The following is a 25,256-nucleotide window of genomic DNA, read 5'->3' as shown; positions in this document are numbered from 1 at the left end:
TGGAATTGTTGTTAAAATGTTACAGGAAAGTCATCTTATGAGCAGCTTCCCTTCAGTGTGAAATTCCTTGACTTCCTGAATGGCTACTTTTTACTCAATACTTTTTCCACATTTTGAGACATTGATCAATTCTTGTTGTTGTTTTTTATTTTTATTTTTATTTTTTTATACATTTTGGTTACAATTAGGTTTGGACAGTAGTTCAGAGTCTGTCTGGGCAGTGACTGATTCTTCTGGAATCAGTGGTAATTCGCAGATGCAAAAATGATGACCATACTTTCAGACCTCTATTTTCTCATGGAAACTCAACTATAGAGCCTAGTTTATTCCTTATTTTGATGTTTCATTATTTGGATGTACTCATTCCACAGTTGTTCGATGCCCTTTGTGTATTTCAGATTTAGACTGAAAATCAGAGTTAGGTTTGAGTTGATGGAAGTTTTGGCAGCATGTTATGAGAATACTGCACAGGAAGAGCTGTTTACCCCTGAGGAGAAGGCAGTGGGTTATTGTTTAGACCTGTAGTGAGAAACCAGCTGCTTCACCACCATCCTAAATCAAAGACCATTGCGGGAAAGCTCTTCCTGCTGCAATAAGTTAATCATCATCCGCAACACCTAAAATCCAGGGAAAAAATGCCATGTATCATGCCAATGAAAAATGAAAAGGCGGCAGATGTGTTATTTTGTGTTTCATTCATACTGGTGCCATTGCTGATTGGGTGTTAATAGCTGTTGCTGCTTAAAGACTCCTGTCTCCTTAACCATGAGTATGTTTATATATGGCGTACTTCTATAAAAGGAGAGCATGTCTCTTACAGGGTAATGGCACTGTGCTGTGGTTGTGCAGCGTGAGCCCATTAATTACACAGTCGTAAAGCTCTCGTTTCAACCCAAAGACTGTTGCCATTGCTGTCAAAGTCCCACCAAACTGCCTGGGCAATTTCAACAACTGCCCTCCCCAAACACCATTCCCCCGGCAGGAGAAAATTAGTGAAAAGGCATGTTAGAAAGAAAATGAGTGAAAACTGGACAGACGGGGCCTGGATGTATTTTACAGACTGACTCAGACACCAGCTCAGCGCCAGCTTCTTGACTTGTATAACAGTGTGGAGATTGAAACAGATAGAGCAAGCTTGACTCACAGTGCTATCATGGAGAATCTGCTCTTGTTTTTCTTTGGTAGAGGAAGGAGAGAGAAGAACAGAAGGACAAGTGGGAGGGCTCACCTTGTACAGCAAAAGACATCTGAACCCAGTAACCTCACCGTGGTGTTCGAGGAGAGGTTATCTTCAGCCCAAGGCCAGTGTGGAGGCCAGGATGAGGTGTTCTACAAATGGGTTCATCAACTAATTCTCTCAGGGTGGTTGTTACAGTTCTGTATTACTATCACACCCAATCTAGTGTTCTCAGCTTGTCTGATTTCAGTCTCACTTCCCACGTTTTAAATCTCAGGGGAGGATTCTGTTGGCAAGGGATGGACTTGCACTGATTCTGGCACAATTCCTTCACCACAGCCCACCTCTGATCTATAAAGAGCACTGCTTGTGAAAGGGGTGACATGGACAGTAACCGGTCCACTCATGACTTAAACGCCACTTCCCCCTTTCAATCTGGGTCTTGGAGTCAGATGCAATGTAAAGGGAAGGGTTTGAGAAGATGACACTGATTAGCTCGCTCTGGGGGCGACTGTCATGGCTTGCGCAGAATGGCCGTGGCACACTGTGATTAACACCCATTAAACGCCATGTGGCTCCAATTTGTTGCAGCCCAAATCCTGTCTCCCAATGGGCTGATTACAGACTGCGAGCACAGCTCTTCTACACCTGCTGGATTGAGGAGATGCTCATTGTGCCCTGTTCTTGGTCATGTGGTCCTGCTGACTAAACAAGCAACGAAGAGACAGCCCCCTTTGCCTAATAGATGTTCTATATTCAGGCTTTCATAACTCATTTAAATCACAATAAACCATGAAACTTTAACATTTTCTTTCCAGCAGTTGTTTGACTGGAAGACCTCTAAAGGTATTTGCTTTGTGATGTTTCAAATTTGTTGTGAGCAATTAAAAAATGTCTCGCCTTTTAAGACTGATCAGCTCATAAACCATTGAATACCAAACATAATTTTTCAACAAAGGTATCTGGCTGGTTCTTCTATATACACCAATCATCCACAACATTAAAACCACCTGCCTAATATTGTGTAGGTCCCCCTCGTGCTGCCAAAACAGCGCCAATCCACACACTGCAAAAAATGATTTTCAAGACAAATATTTTTGTCTCGTTTTCCTGTAAAATTATTTAAACATTCTTAAAACGTGATTTATTTACTTGTCAAGCAAAATGTACTTGTACTTTTCAAGACAAAAATACTTGTCTTGAAAATAATTTTTTTGCAGTGAGCAAAATAAACTTAATTAAAAGGGAAAACAAGTTTATTTTGCGTATCCCATTGGCAGATGTTTTTTCTTGTTTTAAGTCTCAAGTTCACAAATTTTGTCAGATTTATCTTAAAAGAAGGCTTAATATCTTATCCCATTTTGCTTGACAAGTAAATAAATCACATTTTAAGAATGTTTAGATAATTTTACAGGAAAACAAGACAAAAATACTTGTCTTGAAAATCCTTTTTTGCAGTGTAGAGACTGAGTGAAAATCCCAGAAGATCAGCAGTTACAGAAATACTCAAATCAGCCCATCTGGCACCAACAATCATCCATACGATTATCAAATCAGCCAATCGTGTGGCTGCAGTGCATAAAATCATGCAGATACGGGTCAGGAGCTTCCTTTAACATTCACATCAACCATCAGAATGGGGAATAAATGTGATCTCAGTGATTTGGGCCGTGGCATGATTGTTGGTGCCAGATGGGCTGGTTTGAGTATTTCTGTAACTGCTGATCTCCTGGGATTTTCACGCACAACAGTCTCTAGAATTTACTCTGAATGGTGCCAAAAACAAAAAACATCCAGTGAGAGGCAGTTCTCTTGACGGAAATGCCTTGTTGATTAGAGAGGTCAACAGAAAATGGCCAGACTGGTTCGAGCTGACAAAGTCTACGGTAACTCAGATAACCGCTCTGTACAATTGTGGTGAGAAGAATATAATCTCAGAATGCTATTCTGAGATGCAGGTTGGTGCTGTTTTGGCAGCACGAGGGGGACCTACACAATATTAGGCAGGTGGTTTTAATGTTGTGGCTGATCAGTGTATGTCTTTTATTATCCAAGTTCTTGCAGGGTTATTTCAGTATAGGAGTAAAAGTAGTGCCCAACCCTGACCAGGAGTAAACCCTGACTCAGTCTGTTGGAAAGATCAGACACATTAGTTTAATGCACATAAGACTATTCTTTAGAGACAAATTTTCCCACTTTAATTTCAGGTCTTGATTTTGGCCAGGCATTGGAGCTAATGTGAGCAGAAGTGTCATCAGGAAATCCACTTAGCCCGATTTCCCGGCTCTTGTGAGGGGTAACATGATACTGGACCCCTGATGTCAGGGGAACACTAACTGCCCAACAATAAAACGTGTGACTGATGTCATGACCGCAACTATGCGCTGAATTCCTCACTAGTGTACTCATCTGTCAGCGGTGCTCTTTCCATTAGAACGCCCTGACACGAAGAGACAGGGGAATCAAGGGGTGGAAGGAGGTAGAAAGGAAGATAGAAGGGGGGTTTGTGTGCAGCTGGGGCTGGAGGAGAACAACAGTGCCTACTGACTTGTTTGTTTGCACTAGGAGACATGTGATGGTTTAACAGGATCCTTTCCTTTTTTTCCCGGCTTCTTTTTTAAGACAGAGCAGAAGGAGGGAGCTGTCACCTTTGTTGGTTGTGTCATTTGTCAACTGTACTTTCCAGTTTCCTTCCATAAATTTTTAAGTTGCCCCATTAAATATAAGGTAATTGCATTGTCTCTATGTAATGCCTGGAGCTACAAGTCCTATTAAAGAGACACAAAAGCCAGTGAGTGTTAAGAGTATTTATTAAAAAGAATGGTATTAATTATGGAGGAGGAGGAGAGTACGAGATGAGGAATAGTTGCTCAGTGGTGATCATCCACCAGGGAGTTAGAACCTACGATGCTATGAGGATCACAAGTGCCACTTTAATGTTAGCACATTATGTATATTTGTCCAAAATGCTGTCAATATTCCACATACTGATGACAGACTGAGGATGAGGATTTGATATTGTGTGCTATAGTGTGCTGTGGCGATCTATTCTGGGCAGTAACAGTTCCTCCTCACCCTATTATTTGTCCCCAGCTGGGCTTCATTTAATCGACTTCCTCAAGTAAAAAAAAAAGACCCAGTTTTTGAAAGGAATGGTGTCATGATTTGTCAGACGTGCAAGAAAATGCAAATTGATACACTGAAAGAAATTTAATAGCGAATAAGTAAAAGAGGAAATGAGAGAGTGTGGCCATGGTGAGTGCAATGAAGGTGTCAGGCTGAGGCAGGTGCACATGACAGAGTACTCATTGGTTCCCATGGTTGCAGGGCTGGTACCATGAGCAGCGAGCCACAATGATGACAGCTCGGTTAGCCCCAGGGCCCTTCCTCCTTCGTGATACATTTAGCTTCTTTATGCCACCTCAAATGATCTTGCTAACTTTCCTGTATTACTCTGCATGAATTTTTTAGCACCCTGAATAATGTTGTGGAAGTGAGGCAACAGAAAGGCTCATGTACTTGGCAAATTTACTGATAAGAGGATGTGGTCGCTGGCTATATGCCAAGTCAATGTAAATAAGACTGAATGCACAGACCTACACTTTGCTGCTCAGTTGTTAAGCAGGATGTGCTATGGCATCATGACCAATAAACTGCCTTATTTCTTGGAACCCCATTTATGGCATGACATTATACTGCACATTTTCCACAGAAATATATTTTTTAGAAATGAATTACACCATTGAAAGAGAAACTATGCATTCACTTGTCACTCTTTACATTTTAATTGACACTGGAGAGTGGCACAGTGCATAGAATATAAGAGTGTTTGACAAAATGTGCCACATGTCCTCAAGTCCTTTCAAGTTATAATTTTCAGGGGGAAAAGTGGAGGAATATAATTACATGCAGTTATTTTTACCCTGTACATCTCCAATTCATCGCCTGTTCATATAGCTAACAGTCCTAATGTATGCTGGGTGTCTATTTTGGATGCATTTTTAAGATATACTAAGGATTAAGCACTCATTATTTCCCCCACCACAGCACAGAGATCCTAGTGGTAAGAATAGTTTCTCTTTGTGCACATGGAACAACAAGGAGTTCACCCACAACAGGTCAGCTATTTTAGTTACTTGCTCAAAACCCCTTACCAAGGAACTTCTGCAGTTAACACATACTTAGAGACAAAAGAGTGCTTTTTGAAAGAATGTTGAACGAATTGTCACTCCTCAGTGTAGGATCATTTGTAAAGGCTCAAGAAATTGTATTATATTTTGTAAAGAGTGGTTGACAATTGAAATCATGATAATATAATGACAATAAAAAACACGTTTCAAAGCGTGTCCATCCAGCACAGTTCAATAAATGCATCAGTTTCTTCTCATTCACTCTTAATAATATGCTCTGGGGTCTGCTTTGGATTTACTGGCACCAAATTCCTGAAACCCATTTGAGCAAAACAAATACACTTCACTCCATGCCTTGTCTGAAGGTTGATGATTTATACATTTTTAATCAACATGTTTTATTATAAAGACTTAATAAACCTTCCTTATAATTCCATCTCGATTAAAAAAAAAATGTAATCTTCATTTTAAATGTCTAATGTTTTGATTTCTAACCCAACCATTTTGATGCAGTGAAATATATGTAAGCCCTGGTGAAAGATTTTTTCGCGGGTGATAGGAAGTGTTGCCTGTGTTTACCCTGAGTGAGCTCCACTGCAAACTGAGATCCAACCTCAAAGAAATGTCTTGTTTTTCTGGGTTAGTTGAGCTTGTCTTAGTGCAGCAGAGCAGCATAATGGTGTTAGTAATATCTCCAGCCCTGGGACTCACTTTAGATTGCAAGGCTGCAGAGCACAGCTTGGCTGCATTCACTTCAAGGAAGAGGGAGAGGAGACATAAAAATGGTGAAGCATACTTCTGTAGATGAGCTTTTGGAGAGCAAGCCTCAATAGCACTACAAAGGCAGAGCAAGACTACAAGGTCCACTAAAAGGTTACCTCTTACAGTTGTTGGCTTTGTCACAGGGTCTTCTGTTATCTTTATTCTTTCAATTTATAATAAAAGGGTGTTGTTTTAGGAGAAAGGGTTCAATATATATATTATACATTATACTGTATAATATACTGTATGTATACTACAAGAATTCCAACCAAATTAATTGGTTGTCTCAGTGTGCCTTCTTTTTGGTAATTTGAGCTGTTTTAAATGTGTATGTTTTTTTACTTTTTTATTCTAACCCTGACAAATGCCTTTGTGCCAAAACGCTTTGACTATTTATTTGACTATTTTTAGATAAATAAAAAATGTCACATAACATTCAAAGAAATGCCCTGTAATATGCTTAATAAATGTATTAAATTGGATTTGGTCATTGTTCTTTTTCTGTCCTAGTATCAAATCTTTATAGCAATACTACTGCATGTTTCTTTCTCATAGTTTGCTGGCTGAGGGTCAGTCTTGGCTAGACACAAACAGAAGAGCCCTGTGGTCATATTCTGGGTTCTTTGCTATTTTAATATCTTGTGGGCCTTTTTTGTCATCTTAGTGTCTTTTATTTGTTATTTAAGAGAACAAATCTTACTTATAAGGAAATTTCATTCTGTCAGATAAGCAATCATTGTAATTATGCCCAGTGTTCTATTATGGTTGATAAGATGTTTGTAATTTGTCATATACATATAAGATGTATAATTGCGATTTGAACTGTGATATGATAAGAAGAACCCCAGACCCATAATACTCACATTCCATCTGTCCAATGCGCACCTTTCTTTTGTTCAGTTTGAGAAAGGGTCAGCCCACTTTTCATCATAATTTTTTGGAAACCCTGTCAATTTGAAATGTATGTTATTTTAATATATTACTGAATAATAATAATTAGTTAAGAAATTATTACAGAAATATATTATTATTACATAATTATAATAATACAAATTATTATTTTTATTATTCAATAGCTAGTTATTTCTGTAATTATTTCTTGACTTGCTCATGGCAGTGCTATGCAGTTCAGTTATACCATCAAGCCTTTATTTTGGTGGAAGCTTTTATTTTGGCAGTAAACTAAACTCTTTAAATATAAAGTGCTCTGCACCAATTAGCACACAGAACTGAACATGGAGCACATCTGTCACTCAGGGCACCAGGTATATTTATGTGAATCAAGCACAGAACCGCTCTTAAACCACTGAAAGCACCATATTATGAGCGCAGCACAGAACTATTTCTTAAATTTAATTAAATCACAGCCCTCGCACTTTGATAATTGCAAGTCATATCGCAATTTTGATTTGATTTATAGTTCAGCCCTAGTTCAGATGTTTATTCTTTGTATACAAATGAAGGAAAAAGTCTATATAATTTGATACATTTGAATCTGTATTGCCATGCCTCTTAACACTTTCTGTATATTATCCCACAGACAAGCTCTTCATTTCAACATGATTTGTGCATAAACACATCAGAGGATTCATATTAAAAGTGCAGGATTGCATAGGGCTTATTGTTCAAGCACATGCTTGATTCCAGTTCATTTATTAGATAAGAAAAGGCTTAAGCTACTCTAAACTGTATAGTTTCATATTAAACATTATCATTAAACTTGTTTTCTTTCATTTTCTGTCCACAGTGGTCTGCATAATCTCAGCACCCTGGCCAGGGGATCCTTCTGGTCGCCCCACTGCCAAGCCTTTCCCTGCCTAACCTAACTTCCCATAGATGTTTACCCTGAGATCCCGAACCTGTCTGTCCAACCTTGTCATGCAAAGAACCTTCCGGTGAGTATGTAACATCACACCACACCATACAAGAGCAAAGATTGCAGGATGCGAATTAATGTCTGGGAACCAATGAAGGACCCAAGTATTTAGTGTGGAAAAAGTGGAAAGGGGAGGTTAGGGAGAAGTAGACACATGTTCTGTGGGCTGTGCATCTGGCAGGGTTGTGTGCTGAGGTTGCAGATGCAGTAGGAAGACAAAAGTGCATCGCTGATGATATCTGATTTACCACAGCTGATAAAACTCCTGATTAGCATGTGAGAGGCCCTTAATACAGCAAATTGGAATCACACATGTATTGATGTACCTTTAATAGTTTATCAATCAAAAAGGTCTTTTTGGGATCACTTCCAATTTTCAGTCCTGTAAATACAATTCCTGACTTTGATCTTTGGCTGGTAGATTTCATTCCGTACAACAGCGCAAAGTTTAGTCTGTTCCCATGAGACTTCTCACCATCCACTAAATCTGTTACACACTTTTATGATATTTGTGGACGTCACAAATCCCAGCGCATCAAAGCTTGAGCTGAGAACAGTGACAGGGCTTATTTTCCCTAGTGCTCAGAGAAGTGGCAGGCAGACTCCCCTCTCATGCATGTTTGCCCACCAGTGCTTAAGCTTTTAACCTTGGACAGTTACTAGAGTCAGATGTTTCAACTCTTCCACACATGACCAAAGCCTCCAGATGGTCTTCTCTTGTTTTGGACCTTCTCTTTATAGAATTTGGCAATAGAAATACTTGGAACTTTTGAGGTATACTGTTCCACTTGTGTTGGCCAATCCTGTGCAACACCCTCTTTTTTATGTACTTGCATCCAGTTTTTATCAAGCTGTGGGTAGACTTGCATGTGGCTGAAGGATTAACATGTTAGTCTATAGGGTCCAGGTATGGTTTATCATACTTCATGAAGTTCTAATGTAGGTGAGAGGAAGGGAAAAAAACACAGATATAGTTTCAGTGAAGCATAATGTTGTATGCAAGGAACCAGTAAGAAAGAGAATTAATCAGTGCCTCCACAGCTGCTTCCTGATATTTTTGCAAAATGTTGTGGAAATTTTAATGAAGGCTAGCTTGTAATGGTTTCAAGCTCACCCGGTGGAAAATATGACAGTCTTTCCATAGACAATTAAGACTAACATGAAGCCCTGGTTTTTACTTTTTTTATCCCCATCTTTCCTTTCATAGGGCAGTGTTCTGTTTAAGCCAACGCTAAATGGAAACATGTACATTAAAACAGATACAGCTGTGGAGTCTGAAAAAACCCCTAGGATTGTTGGCACTTTGCTAAGCAGTCTTAACTATTGTACCTACAAGAAGATTTAGCGTCAAATCACATGTTGTCTCCCACAGTCCACAAGGCGGGCATATTTTTTAAACACCACTTCCAGGAAAGTGTCATAAATCCATCTAATGATCTATACATGTTGCTGATGATCTTTCCCCCCTTTACTTCCATTATGTTTTCCAGCATTGCACCAGTCCACAAATATGCAGCTCTTGTTTTGAATGGGTTTTTCATAGAGCATGTTTTCATCTGTGCCATTGCCAATTATCGAGCCATACTGTAATTACTCTGCTCTGCCCCCATATTGGACTGCTGGAATGCCTTAGAGTCCTGGGACAGACCTCTGTCACAGAGCGAGGTACATTTTGCCTTCTTTGCACCCTTTTTATGTAGTGGCCTATCCGGCCACTTATTTGATTGGTAACAGTATCTTGTGCTGGGGGGTTTGCGCCTGGGCTTTTCAGAGTGCCAATTAAATTAGGCATGACCTAATGTTGAAAGGGGTTTATTCTCTCTTATGTGAAAAAGACTGTCCCAGTGTAGGCCTCTAGTGTCATAGAGAAAGAAAGAAAGAAAGAAAGACAGAAATAAAGAAAGGAGGTAGTGTTTGAGGAGAGAAAAGTGTTACTCTACTTGACAGTGATACACTTTCTCAGGGATCTCTATCAATCCCCTCCAAATGGTTGGTGGTTTTGTCATTTTTGCAAATAAAGTAGCATTTTTAATATTAGTAAATACACTGGTTACATGAAAGCTGACCACATTCTTAACTGCTGTTACTATTCATGAAGATAAATCACAACATTATAACAAACTGAGGCTATGGCTAATGTCTTATTTAATGCCTGATGTCAAGGCCCAGGCAAATTTTAGTGCATAGCAATTTATGAGAGAGCAGCCGTCTGGACAGATAATGTTATTTAAATAATCACCATTGATATGATTATAATAACAAGCTAATGGATAATGTGTCCTTTCCGCTGCCATATCTCAAAACTAATCAAAGCAATCGAGCGATTTCTCCCTCTACTTTATGCTTTGATATACTCCTTATGAAAGAATTGCCCATCATTTACATGAATATGAGACTGTTGATGCTTGATTTTTTCCGGTACATTCACTCTCTCGGCGAGTCGCTGGCATCACAGCTGCTAAATAATTATGCATTCGACCAAATGTCTTGAAGGGTTGTATGCACCTAGTTTCCGGCTGTGCGCGTATTGCAGCAGTGCTGCCATCCCTCTCGGTCCACACAGGCAGAGAGTTGGATGGGCTGGGTTGTGTAACTAAAGCCCCTTTCATAACGCAATTCATCAACACCATAACCCTGCATGGTATTCATGCCTTCTCCACCCCCACAGTCACCCACTCTGCTCACCCTGTCTCGAGATTAGCTGTAGATGCTTCCCACGCATGCTTTCTCTCTCCAGCACACACATAAATGCTCAGGCACAAAGTGTTTAAAATACTTCCTCTGCTGTAATGGCTTCCTCTCTCCTCCATATAGCTTTGAAAGACTGGTTGATCTGTCTGAACTGCAAGTACAACTGTCTTTTCATGAACTCCCATTTCTATTGACAGCTTGCTTTGTAACTATTATTGAGAAAGGGTTATAGAAGCACTGTGATTCTGTTATTGTAGATTTGTAGAACTCCCCTTTGTACCATCTGTACATGATTTTAGCAGACCTGTGTCTCTAAACTGGCCTCTCTCACCCGGTTGCATGTGAAGCTGGATGAGTGGTCTGCCCAAGATTCAACTTTGGAGTCTTAATGAGGAGTCAGTATGACACTCCAGGGGGCTGACTCATACACATTTTGGGTGATACATCCTCCAGTCCTGCTAACACAGACCAAAATCACACAACAAAAGTTGCTGGATGAGCAAAAGGTGAATCTTGCTGGGAGCTGAGACAAACTGCAGACAAAAGACAAAAGTTCTGAGCGAGTAAAGGGAAAGGTAATATGAGGTTAGATTTATCGGACCATAATTCAGGATTGTTTCAGAAATTTCCTTTCTTAGACAGAGCGGACAATGCCTTTTTTCAGTTAGTTTGGAAGTTAAATGGAAGAGCAGCTATTGAGAACATTCCCTCATACTGTCGTGGTTGTGTAAATAATTACTCTGAAAGGACATGTGCCAGTTCCTTCAAAGCACAAGACTTTATATTGGTATCCTTACCTCAGTCTATTTTCAGACTTTTTCATCTGCTCTGCGCCAGATGATAAAGCCAGTTGGAGTGGTAAAAGTTGCCTCCATCACTAATGAGTTGGGATAGCTGGAACAAGGATCGTGGAAAATCAACTTTGCAACCTCTCCTACTTTACAAGAATAATGGTATTTGTGCACACTTGAAAATCCCTAATGGCAGTAAATCTCCTCTTGAGACAAACAAGCAAGGTGTAAGAAAAATGTAGATGCATATCAACAATGCAAATACAAATAAGGCAGAGATGGGCCAAAATATAGTTGAGGGACTGACCATGATTGTTTTAGCGATAGGAATTTGTCACTCTAACCTCTATAACCACTGTATGAAAACAATTAGCACCATGTTGAATTATTCAGTGTCTGTCCTACAAGGGATAAAAAATTGTGCCACTTGGACTCGAGAAATGAGATCTGGCTTGCGTACCTCCCCAGCATCATGACTGTGATGTCACAGTGGAGCAGACAATAGGTGCAACCCAATCTCTGGAACATGCCGCCCGGTGTGCCCAAGTGCACCTCAGTGCAGTATATGATCTAGTAACACTGTCTGCATCCAAAGTGTCCATTAGCTTAAGTATGCAAACCACGAAGCCACATATATATCTTCAAATTCTTCTTGAGCCATTTACAGTATTGAAACAACAGATCTTTAAGTGCTTTAACCTACAGCTCACACTGTAAGTGGCTTTGCATTGCAAAACTGTCCCTTTAAAATTTGGGGAGCTGGAAATGGAAAAACCTGACTGAATTGCCCTATTTGTTTATTGCTATTACTCTGTTAACATTGGCAGGAGTTAAACAGCCAGGCAGCTGATTATCAGTGTTAAAGAGCATGACTAGGAATATTTCAAGAACATACTTTGGCAAAATATTTTTTTCCATGTCTGCTTCTATTTTATTCTCTGCTTATTTATTCATTTTAATATTTATTTGCAGTCTTGCAGTGTCCTACAGTGAACTTTGAGGAGATTAGGCATTTCCACTGCATAATGGCTTTAAATTTGATAGCACATAAAAAGGGAGTATCCTATCAAGTGAAAATGATATCCAAATGGCTTAGAATGTGACATAATGTCTCTCCAAATCCTTTTAGGACTGCCACACCATGCAGCATTCATTGACAAACAGAGTCTGAGAAGACAGCTGCTAATCCTCTCCCTGGAATCTGACAGCAGAACTGTAAAATGCAAAATCCTTGCATTAGATTATGTGGTGTATTTTTATTCATAAGCAAATGCCCTCATAAAGGTTTCAATGTTCTTTATTAAAGCGTTACTGTGCATCAGTGTGGAGGGCTTGCTGTGGCCCCAGGCTAAGAACCTCCCACACTTGGTATGGTGAAATGGGGCAGGGAGATGAGTGGGACAGCAGACAGCAGTGTAATAATCTCAACCATCCAAGGACCATAATAATTTTTTGGCATAAACAATTTTTTTATAACCATCTAGCAAGTACCACATACAGTAGGGTGGATGAAAAAATGTTTTTAGCTATGTGTTTATGTGTGCATGTAAAAGAACAGTAAATACTGTTGGTTCACGGGAAAACAATGCCAGTGAGTAGAGGCATTCCATGTCAGATTTTTTGGTTTATGTAATTTGTCATTTAATTCAAAATTCTGATGGATTTACTGTGAACGGAGGCACTGCTCTCCTTATGATGACTGCTCTCATCCTCTTGATAGTGTGTGTGTGTTCTACACATGTACTGTCAAATTTTAAGCACATTGTCTTATCCTTTTTGCCTCTTAAATGTATTTTGAACCTTATTTAAAAATAGATTATGCAATTTATTCAGTAGATATCTCTCAACTATAAACCTTTTACAAAAATAATAATCTCATGAAACATGGGGAAAACAGGAAAAACCATGAGCAAAATTTGACACATTTTGTATCATTGGCATATTAAAACTTGGCACATCACTCTCGGTTATGAGACGTGCATAAATAACGTAAAGTAGTCCTACCAGCTGACACATTTTTACTGTTGCAAGCTATCTACTGTTATGCCATCCAGCCCTGCTGTCTCATCAAGACGAGACAGTGCATTGTACCATGATTGTAAATACAGCTTCTTTATTTATAAAGTACCCTGAAACTGTACATTGTCAGGTTTTTAAAGAAATCTTACTGTGCCTTTACATCCTAAAGGCCTCAGTAACTTACATAATTGGGCAGAAATGTTGTTGTGCTTGTTGCTGTAGGAAACTTTGCCAGACAAAACTGCTATACATTCAAAATCGCCACTTGGGAGTTAAATTCATGGTTTGTCTTGATTTGTGAACACATACTTTCTTGAGTCAGGCATGGAAGAATATGAAAACAAAACAAACCAAAAGTTAATGTTTCAAGTGCTATAAATACCAGTGGTTTTTCTGGCCTGCTATTTTTAGTGCTCGCATCGCCTTCAGACACCAGCGTCACACAGTTTCCTCACTCATACTCAGGCAGTGCTGTCTGTTGCAATCAGAACAAGTCTGAGATTAAGATATACAGTACATGTTCCACATCTTCCCTTTACAAACACATCCATTCTCTATTTATTGCTTTGAGTACATTCTGTACCTTAAGGATGTATTTTAGTCTATAATTCTCCCACATTTGTCCTTGTTCACAGTGTTAATCTTACAAAAATCCTTAAAAATCCTAAGAAAGAAAATGCTTTTGGCCTTTAAACACACACACACTATGTTGAATGTCATTTGCATTCCGTGGGCTATTTTTTATATGTTTGTGTCTTTTTAGGAAATTAGTGGGCAAGGTTGTTAATGATGACTCATGAGCAGAGGGAGGTGGTAGCTCCTCTGCATCAGTTCATTGAAAAGTCTTAACACACTTGCTAGGTGAGAAGCACACAGCTGGTATATATGTGCAGCTGCCTAGATATAAAATGAAAGAAATAGGATAGAAAAGCAATATACCTGTAGTTGAGGTATAATGAGCAACAAAGTCACATGATCAAATGTCATACTTTTTAGCCAGCTGTGTATTTTCCCCCCAGTGTTTTAAGACATCATCTTTCTAAAAGTAGTGAGTGTTAGTATTTTTCTTCAGTAAATATGGAACCGTAATCTTTGTTTGAAAATAAATGTTCAAACTGTAACAAATATATTGTTATTTTTTTCTCCCTTATAGACACTGAAGAATCGAGAGAACGTTAAACAGAAAAGGAACAAGATTGGATGAAAAAAAAAAAAACAGTGAATGGACTGTAATATGCTAAAATGATGAGTGATGGAAGGGTATTGGCCTGATTGTCTAAGGACATATTTCACATATTTCACACTTAAAAATGGAAGTAAAAGGACCTTTTGTTTAGTAGTCACTTTAGTAACTCATCTGGCATAACAGCTTGCATGACTGCATTTTAGCAAATACCATCTTGAGAAACCCCATTGAAGTACTAAGAAAAAAATGGAGCCACATGAAACAACAGTTGGCCAAAAATGCACCAAGGAGCAAAGAGAAAAGAACCTCTTACAAAGAAAATGGGTCTCTGAGCCCTCTGCTGGAACAAAAAGAAGTACTTTTGCAGATCCCGATGTTAAAAGACACTCACATCGTGAGCAAAGTCATACAAGTGGGGCTAGTTCAACTCAGAAGTTTAGCTCTGGAAAGCTACTGTCATCTCCACAGTCATCACAAGAAAGTCAGTTTCAACAGGTCTACACTCTGCCTTACTCTTACCAGTTGCCACATTCATACCCACAGGAGCCTTTCCTAGGTGGTTTAAAGCCACAACCTGGTCTAGAGAGCCATACCTGGTCTTTCTCTGGTCAACTACAGTCTCTACCACCAGATGATATGTTTCCTGTACAGTCCCGCTCACACGGAGTCTTTCCACGTCAGAAGTCTCCTGCTGCTTTTGGACAGTTTTCCCAATCTGGACCTGAGCAGCCAGATGAAAGTCATAAGAAGGAACAAAAACCCAAGAAGCCAGGAAAGTACATATGTCACTACTGTGGCAGGGCATGTGCTAAACCCAGTGTGCTTAAAAAACACATACGGTCCCACACAGGGGAGCGTCCCTATCCCTGTGTTCCCTGTGGCTTTTCATTCAAAACCAAGAGCAATTTGTATAAACATAGAAAATCTCATGCCCATGCTATCAAAGCAGGACTTGTTCCATTTTCTGAGCTAGCAACTCGCACAGACACTGATCAAGCATCTTCAATTGGAGAAGCAGAGGCACACTCTGACGGTGAACAAAGCACTGACACTGATGAAGAAACTGCAGAAGGTGCAATGTTCCCTGAAAGACATAGCCCACAAATATCATTTGAGTCTGAAAAGAGACCAATGGAAAGGGGACCAGCATATGCAGATCCAGCAGAGGAACTATCTGTGGCTTCTATGAAAGTGCCTATCTTAATTGTTCCGAAACAAGGGATACCATCAACAACCACAGAGTGTCCCCAGTTCACAGAAATTAAAGGCTCACTTATTGGTGGACAGATAACCAGAGGAGATGAGTCTCATACAGTTAAACAGAGACTTGCCTTAAGACTCACTGAGAAAAAAGACCAAGACTCAGAGCAGTCTCAAAATCTCTTGAGCCCCCACAGCAAAGGTAGCACGGATTCTGGTTATTTTTCCCGCTCAGAGAGTGCTGAACAGCAGATCAGTCCACCCAACACCAATGCAAAATCATATGAAGAGATAATGTTTGGAAGAACTTGGTACCACAGAACTAACTCCAGAAATAGACAATCAGTCACAGTTAAGATGGCAACTATTGCCAATCACGACACTAATATAAATATCAACAAATCTAGTGCCATGCAGGAGTTAGCTATGGGAAAGATTTCAGAGGGTCGTGTATTTTATCAAAGTGATTGTGCAGAATCAAAATTAGTTGCTGGCTGTGACCCAAAGCAGTATCACACTAGCTCTTGCCAAACTAATGCAGGTCTTCTGGAAGCACCCTCTGATTCTGGGCCACTTATTAGGAGCAACTCAATGCCAACACCTTCCCCTACCAATCTCAATGTCCCACCAAGTCTAAGAGGGAGTCACTCATTTGATGAGATGATGACCCAAGATGATGTCTTTTACACAGGAGCTGCTGGTCTGAAGAGGTTGCAGAGACAGGGTGCTTTTGAACACTCTGCCCAAGAAGGGCATGGAGAATCAGAGAACTATGGGAAGATCACAGGTCCAAACTCAAATTTAAAAATGGGGGAGAGAGGTCCCGTGATGCCGGAATTCAAATGTGGTACAAAAGAGTTTGCCACAAGAAAACGGCGGCTGAAAAAAAGTGTTGGTGAAGAGGAAGATTGCCTTGGACAAGATGATGGTAGTCGAAGTGGTTCTGTTGAAATGGCGGGGGATTATGAACTAAGACAAGGAAGTCAAGATTCTACAAGGGCTGCTCCTACTAGTAAGGGATCTATGTTTAAAGCACATAGCCCATCAGACAGTTTTGACAGAGGCCAATGTATGACTCCAGAAGACGTGGTACTGGTTCAAGATTCAGATACAAAGACTGCTGTTAATGTAATATCTGTGATTCAACATACAAATTCGCTAAGCAGACCAAACTCATTTGAGAAGACTGAATCAATTGAGCATCCATTTTATCAGCCAGATAAGCCTACTGGTCATCTTTCTGAGCAATCAGACACAGAAAACATAGATGATGTGCAGAGCTCTGATTCTCATCATAGATCAGAAAGCAGCATGGAACATCAGCAGCAGGGAGGCAATGAACATGGATCTTTCTCTTCTAACCTATTGTATCATATGCCCCACAAACTTGTACGACAACCCAACATTCAAGTGCCTGAAATTAGAGTTACAGAAGAACCTGATAAACCAGAAAAAGAACCTAAGGTACAAGTGAAAGAACCAGAGAAGCATATTGAGGAATTTCAGTGGCCACAAAGGAGTGAAACATTGTCCCAGCTTCCTGCAGAGAAGCTGCCCCCAAAGAAGAAACGCCTGCGTCTTGCAGATATGGAGCACTCTTCTGGGGAGTCAAGCTTTGAGTCCACTTGCACTAGCCTTTCAAGAAGCCCTAGTCAAGAAAGTAACTTATCTCATAGCTCAAGTTTCTCAATGTCATTTGACAGAGAGGAAAGCATAAAATCTGTGTCCCCAACTAAGCAAGATGACTTTGTTAAGCAGTCTGAGTTCTTAACTGTTCCTGGCAGTGGCCATTCTCTGTCTATACCAGGCCATCATCAAAGAGAGATGAGACGCTCTTCATCAGAGCAGGCACCCTGTGCTTTGCCCACTGAAGTACCAGAAATCCGTAGTAAATCATTTGATTATGGAAGTCTTTCAACTGGTTCAAGACAAGGAGAAGTATATGCAAGTGCTTCAGCTATGAAGGAGCGTAGACGGGGTTACCTTGTTAGACAGGCATCCCTCAGTGTATATCCTGAAGTTGTGGTTCAAGAGCCAAACTCAGAGTTAAATATCAAACAAGAGCATTCTGACCACATTTCCCAAGCTGCTTTAATTGGTACATCCTATTGTGTAACCAGTGACTTATCAAGACCCAGAAGAGGTACACAGTCAGTTCTTGGATCACATCACTTGCTGCAACAGAGCATCAGTGAAGACAGCCTATCAGAAGATCATTTCCAGAATTCTCCTCGTTTGCCTGCTCAGCTTTCATCTGATAGTGAACATTCAATGCATGAGCACATGAGCCAGGACATAATTCAGCACTCTTCACTTCAGAGCAACCTGACATCCTCAACCTTCTTACCATTTCAGCCTACGCTTTGGCATCCTGAATCAGCACAAAGACACAAGCACCACCTGGCTTTCCAGACACATCAATTACAGAAACTACATATCAAACAGACAAACCTACAGCCCATGCTACAGAAACCACATCAACCTCCTTTTCAGATACAGGTGCAAACAGACTCAAAAACCGATGGGGCAAGTCATAAATATCCATATCCCTCAAGAGCCTCCCCACAGCAACTTGGGGTCTTGTCATCCAAAGTGCTTACTACAAACTTCTTACAACAAGTTCAACCTATCTTTGCTACTCAAAATGCAGGTTCACAGCCATCACTCCCTGGAATGTTGGTCCCAGTCAGGATCCAGACAAATGTCCCATCTTATGGTAGTGTTATGTATACAAGTGTTTCACAAATCCTTGTTACTCATGCTCAAAGTTCAACGTCTATCAGAGTTATAGGCACGGACAATGCTTCTACTGCTTCACAAACAGGCACTGCATCAAAGCACCAAGTAGGGATTAATTTATCCAAAATCTTAGGACATTCAGAAGGGTCCTTACATTTTCCACTATGGAAAGTTCCTGAATATATACCTGGGACCCTTAATACAGGAATCCCTCTGTCTTTGAAATCAGGAACTATCTCTACTACAGATACTTCCTCTAATATTGGGGGAGGTAAGAGAATGTTGTCACCAGCCAGCAGTCTTGAGCTCTTTATTGAAACCAAACAACAGAAACGGGTCAAGGAAGAAAAGATGTATGGTCAGATAGTGAAAGAGCTTAGTGCAGTTGAGCTGAGCAATTCCAATGCACCAAAAGATGATGGTAAGTCCCCCAAACATGAATTTTCAAAGAGAGATGACTCAATAGATGAACAAGAGAGGATGTCCTCATCTCCACCCACTGATTGTTTATCCTCTAAATTCCTTGGGTATACCTCTCGTTTACCTGATGTACCACCAAAATACAGCTTCATCCCACCTTTGCAAATAATTACAAATGTGGCTAATAGAGCAGATTCCCCAGAAGAGCTTGATGTAGATGAGTCCACCCCAGAGGCAAGCTTAAGCCCACAGTCAGTAATCTCAAGTGACACGCAAGAAGAATCCAAGCAGACTATGGGTGATAAATTCCCGGTAAACATGTTAGTACAACCTGCTGCCAATCAGGGTGGTGGAGTTTTGGGTAGCACTCTTCTGCTCACTGATCTGGCAGATGTCCATCAATTTTTTCAATTCCCAAGTCTCCGCACGCCAACCAGTGTCAGCTGGTGCTTCCTAAATTATACCAAGCCAAATTATGCACAGACAACTCCCTTAACCTCTGTGTATGGTTCTTGGTGTGTCAGCTCTTATAACCCCAACCCACTCAACCTCAGCACCAAGGCCACCCTAGCACTTCTTCGCTCCAAACAGAGGAAAAATACAGAGACATATACAATGGCTGCTATGCATCAACCTGGCACTGGAAAACTTGTTTCGTCCCTGCGGTGGAAACAGAATTTTGAGCAGGTAGTAACTCTTAAAAATATATAAGAATAGTTTATGAACTTACATTTAAAATAAAATATTAACACAAATAACCAAATACATTCCATTACAGCAACTTGCTGTATATTATTACAATCAATACAGGACATCTGCAAATTGTATAATAATTTTAGATGATATAGAAAATATTGCACAAAAGATTATGCAACTTGAAAACTTGCACATTAATACACTATACATTATACTGAACTCACCCATCTTTGTCTTGTTAGTTCAGCCCATCCCAAACTCAGATTCAAATATATTTAACTATCACAGACTAATTTTAAAAACTGTTTTTGAGTTTAAAAAATAATTGCAGAGATATCAGATATAATATTTCAGCAGAGATATCGTCCTGGTTACTTTCGTAACCTCCGTTCCCTGATGGAGGTAATGAGACGTTGTGTCAATGTAGTGACACTAGGGGTCACTCTTGGGAGCCCCAAACACCTCTGCTTTTTTTTAAAAAAGGCCAATGAAAATTGGCAAGTGGAATTTGCATGCCACTTCCCCGGACATACGGGTATAAAAGGAGCTGGTATGCAACCGCTCATTCAGATTTTGTGCTGAGGAGCCGAGACCAGGTCCCGGCCATTTTCAGCGGGTAGTTCAGCATTGTGGCAAGAGGGACACAATGTCTCATTCCCTCCATCAGGGAACGGAGGTTACGAAAGTAACCAGGATGTTCCCTATCTGTCACTCACTCGACGTTGTGTCGATGTAATGACACTAGGGGTCCCTATATAAAAATGCCACAACTAGCTGAACTGTGTTACGTGAACTGGCGGTGTGTGATGGGCAGACTGCTGTGTGCCTCGTAGCCAGCGCACCAGGCCGTCACATAACCTCCCCCAACACTCTTATGAGGGTCGAATGGTCCATTAGGAACAAGTCGGCTGCCCAACTATAGAGACAGGCTAGCCCAGACGAGACCTCTTTTCCCTCTCTTTTCTCCCCAAAAAGAGTGGAATTTGTTAGCTGACTGGGAGCCATAAGTGTCTGTGTCAGGGGGTGTCCCTCCCAAGGGGAAGACACTGCAGAGACCACACCCCACCCAAAAGGGGGGGGGGGGTATTCTGAGTGGAATATGTCACATGGACTTACCGAGTCTTGTCGGAAGTATGTCATGTGGAGAGGTCCCATGGTAGGTCCTACGCGAAGGGGGAGAAGTTTCTTCAGAGCATGGTGACGGGGGCAGAGGGGCCTCTGCCCAAGGAAGACGCAGTTTGCCGTCAGGGAAACAGTTTTGCGGAAGATATCACATGGGGTCGCCTTCGGGGAACCAGCACATGTGGAGCAACTACCTCAGTACAGGGGCTCATTAGCGCATGTACTGGGCCGGTCAGCGAGTTTCTCTGCAAACTCAACTGCCAGAGGGCAAAGGAGGAAACTCATCCAGGGATCACAATCTATGAACACGACTGGGAGTCAAGAGCGCACGTATTCACCTCAAGGAAGGGCAAAGGCACTATGCACAAGCGGTACACCCGGCCAGTTTGTCCCGGAACTTACCTGTTCGTGCCTGCCAATACACGGGATGAGACCGGCTCAACCCTGAGATTGTAGAACCTCGCAGAGTTGTTGGGTGTTGCCCAGCCCGCTGCTCTGCAGATGTCTGCCAAAGAGGCGCCACTGGCCAGGCTGCCACACTCCTGGTGGAGTGGACTCGTAACCCCGCAGGGGATGGCACTTCCTGAGCCTGATATGCCATGGCGATTGTGTCAATGACCCAGTGGGCAATCCTCTGTTTGGAGACAGCGCTTCCTTTCCGCTGTCCACCAAAGCAAACAAAGAGCTGCTCGGAGCTTCTAAGGCTCTGCGTGCGATCCAAATAGATGCGTAAAGCTCGCACCGGACACAGCAACGCCAAGGCTGGGTCTGCCTCCTCCTGGGGCAGCACTTGCAGGTTCACCACCTAATCCCTAAAAGGGGTCGTGGGAACCTTGGGCACATAGCCCAGTCGGGGTCTCAGGATCACGTGAGAGTAACCTGGACCGAACTCCAGGCACGATTCGCTGACAGAGAACGCCTGCAGTTCCCCTAGCCTTTTGATGGAAGTGAGCGCAGTCAGGAGGGCAGTCTTCAAAGAGAGTGCCTTAAGCTCAGCTGACTCCAAGGGCTCAAAGGGACCTCCCTGTAGACCCCGAAGGACTACAGAGAGGTCCCACGAGGGGACGAGGTGCGGTCTGGAGGGATTCAACCTCCTAGCGCCTCTCAGGAACCTGATGATCAAGTCGTGCTTCCCCAAATACTTACCATCTACTGCATCGTGATGAGCGAAAATGGCGGCTACATACAACTTCAGGGTGGTCTGCTCACCAGCTCCAGAGAAGCGGGTCTCCTTGCCCCTGGGTCGCCCGTCTCAGGGGCACTTCGAAGCCTTCCTCGGGTTCTTGGCGGCCGGCCGTGAGACGGGTGGCGTCTGCTTCCTGCGCTGGGCTCCACGCCGGGGCCGGGCCATGGGGGCGGGCTTTGGCGGAGCCGGTGTTGTAGTTGAAGGAGGATGCCCTTGGCGACGAGCAGACGGGGTGCGGGGTTTTGAGCTGCGCCGGGGCAGGATGTGCAGTATGGCCTCCGTCTGCTGCTTCACCGCCGAGAACTGCTGGGCAAAGTCCTAGACCGTGTTGCCGAATAGGCCAACCTGGGAGATGGGGGCGTCAAGGAACCGTGCCTTGTCAGCCTCTCGCATCTCAACCAAGTTGAGCCAAAGGTGGCACTCCTGGACCACCAGGGTGGACATCGCCTGCCCGAGAGACCGCGCCATGACCTTCGTCACCCAGAGAGCGAGGTCGGTCGCAGAGCGCAGTTCCTGCATCAATCCCGGGTCAGAACTACCCTTGTGTAGTTCTTTTAGCGCCTTGGTGTACTTGCAGGAGAGCCATGGTGTGCAGGGTGGAGGTGGCTTGTCCAGTTGCACCGTAGGCCTTAGCTGTCAGGGACGATGTAAACTTACAGGCCTTGGACGGGAGTTTCAGGCACCCGCACCAGGTGGCGGCGCTCTGTGGGAACAAGTGCACCGCGAGCGACTTATCCACCTGGGGGATCACCGAATACCCCCTGGCTGCTCCGCCTCCGAGGGTAGCGAGAGCAAGGGAGCTGAAAGACCGGGACCGGGCAGTAAAAGATGCCTCCCACGATCTTGTCAGCTCCTCATGCATTTCCGGGAAGAAAGGAACGGGGGTGGGGGCCTGAGCCCCCACGTTGATCCGTGAGGGTTCAAGGGAGAGTGGAGGGTTCCACTCTAGCCCGACGCCCGCGGCTGCCCCGGGAAAGCATGTCTGTTATATCCGCGGCGGCCTGGGACTGGGCGACCATTCCCGAAGGAGGAAGCCCAGTCGAAGCCTCTGTGTCCGATTGGACGAGCCCGCTCTCCGATGTTGCGCTCGATAACTCGTCTTCTTCCCAGGCTCAGAACGAAAGGTCAAATTCGCCCTGAGACGAGCTGGCGATCTCGTCCGAGCGCCCGACCGGGGAAAGCGAGCGTGCTGGGGAATGGGAGGTCCGTGGGGGGATACCCAGCAGAGGTGGTCCCATTGAGGTCCCCAAATCGCCCCCAGTGCTAACCGGCACGGCCTCATACCCATAGGTAGAAGGGCCGAGGCAGAGAGCCGCTGGGGTGGCTTGCTTTCTTACGAATGAAAGCCGCGACTGCAACAACACCATGGTCATATTCTCGCAATGAGGACAAGACCCATCCATGAATGATGTCTCCACGTGGGCAGCGCCCAGACACGTAAGACAGCGATCGTGGCCGTCAGAAGCGGAGAGATAACGACCGCAACCAGGAATAACACACAAACGGAAAGGCATCTTTAAAAAGACATTCCGTGTGTGCCGCACTTTTAGAAAGAAAATATACTCTTTTTAGAATATACTCTTTTAGTTATTTCTGCCGAAGCGCCCAGGGGCGTTCTCTGCACTCCACGGGTGCAGAGGAGGAGAAGCCGCTGAAATGCGCTGTAGAATTCTGCAGATGAGGTGAATGAACTTCGTGGATGAATTCAGCTTCAATGAGTAGAACCGCTTGGCTCCGAAGAGAAAATCTGAATGAGTGGTTGCATACCAGCTCCTTTTATACCCGTATGTCCGGGGGAGTGGCATGCAAATTCCACTCGCCAATTCTCATTGGCCTTTTTTCAAAAAAGCAGAGGTGTTTGAGGCTCCCAAGAGTGACCCCTAGTGTCACTACATCGACACAACGTCGAATGAGTGACAGATAGGGAACAGGTATACATTTCCACAGATTTTCCCATTCCCTGTTTCACAAAAATAAAGGAAGGTATGCACTCTGAAAATGTCTTTATTAGACTTATTTATTCTTTTACATGTAAAAAACAAACAAACATATTGGAAAACAGACCATCATAGTTTTTTTTTTTTATCTTGTCAAAACATAAAAGCTACAGGTACTTTTTTTTAAATGATCACATTGAGGTTTAAAATGACTGACAGTGACAAGACCATCTTGTTTATCTTACAGTATGTTTTGTGCTCACATTTTGAAGGTTCATAATATATATTTAAATTTCCAGTTAAAGCCAGAGCTTATACAGTTGGATGTTGGAAAGTTTGGGAAGAAAATCAAGGGAATCAACTCGAGAGAAAGGGGAAAAGAGGACCGTGGAGAGAAAGAAGCTTCTTCAAAGCAGGCTGAACCCACTCGCATCAAAATATTTGAAGGAGGGTATGTGAAGATTTTTGCTTATTTTTGAACATCTAACTGAATGCTTTTTTTATATGATGGGCTCCCTCTTTTGAATTTTAATACTACTGGGAAACAAATATTGGGAGCTAAAGAAATCAACATCTATCAACATACAATTTCATGTAATGATGCCTTAATGTATTTTCCTCAAGCAGTTAGAATGTGTATGATTAAATGAAATATTGATTAGAAAACGTTATCCTATTCCAAATACTACAGTTGTTTTGCGTTCTTGTGTCATATTATAGACTTTATTTTACCCAGTTTGTATAACTTGAGTGCTACACACAGTATATGATATTTTCAAAACATCTGAGCTAGGAAACATGCCTCTATAAAAGAATCATACCTTCCAAATATATAATGTGAGCTTTTTGACATTCATTTTAATCAACATTCACTGATATACTTGATACCCTCCAATAATGTTAAGTCTTACCTTGTTTTCATGTCAGGTACAAATCCAATGAGGACTATGTTTATGTGCGTGGCCGAGGCCGGGGAAAGTACATCTGTGAGGAATGTGGGATCCGCTGTAAAAAGCCAAGCATGCTAAAGAAACATATTCGCACACACACAGATGTCAGGCCATATGTCTGCAAGTTCTGCAACTTTGCTTTTAAAACAAAAGGTAGGGTTTCTTTTCTGTTTCCAATAACCACACACATGCAGGTGTCCACATAACATATTGAAAAACATTTGATAGCTTGAATAAAAACATGATTAGTAGAATTTTTGTTTGTCTGTATCACATTGAACAATGGAATATCTCTAAGTATTTTGGATAAATTGAGGGTTAGACATCATGTTTCCCACACCAATGCAAGAGGTCAAACACTTTTAATGTTTTCA

The 25,256-nt window shown here is 42.1% G+C and overlaps 1 protein-coding gene across 7 annotated transcripts in view; it reads left to right on the top strand.

The window, feature by feature from the left end:
• The window catches only part of LOC127409594 (transcription factor HIVEP2-like), a 78,868-nt gene that overhangs the window by 48,875 nt on the left and 4,737 nt on the right, over positions 1–25,256 (top strand). For 6 of the 7 annotated variants that reach the window (XM_051644245.1, XM_051644243.1, XM_051644240.1 and 3 more), the window contains 4 exons: positions 7,817–7,964; positions 14,600–19,678; positions 24,232–24,383; positions 24,860–25,035. In XM_051644245.1, coding sequence (XP_051500205.1) covers positions 14,879–19,678; positions 24,232–24,383; positions 24,860–25,035 — 5,128 coding nt within the window. In that variant the 5' untranslated portion in view covers positions 7,817–7,964; positions 14,600–14,878. Of the gene's footprint in view, positions 1–7,816; positions 7,965–9,435; positions 9,611–14,599; positions 19,679–24,231; positions 24,384–24,859; positions 25,036–25,256 lie in introns of all 7 variants that reach the window. The other variant, XM_051644244.1, reaches the window with a different exon arrangement.

This window comes from Myxocyprinus asiaticus, chromosome 19 (assembly GCF_019703515.2).
Source record: "Myxocyprinus asiaticus isolate MX2 ecotype Aquarium Trade chromosome 19, UBuf_Myxa_2, whole genome shotgun sequence".
In the NCBI taxonomy this organism is placed as follows: domain Eukaryota; kingdom Metazoa; phylum Chordata; class Actinopteri; order Cypriniformes; family Catostomidae; genus Myxocyprinus; species Myxocyprinus asiaticus.
Note: the sequence above shows the minus strand (reverse complement) of the source record. Positions and strands in the feature narration are given on the sequence as shown.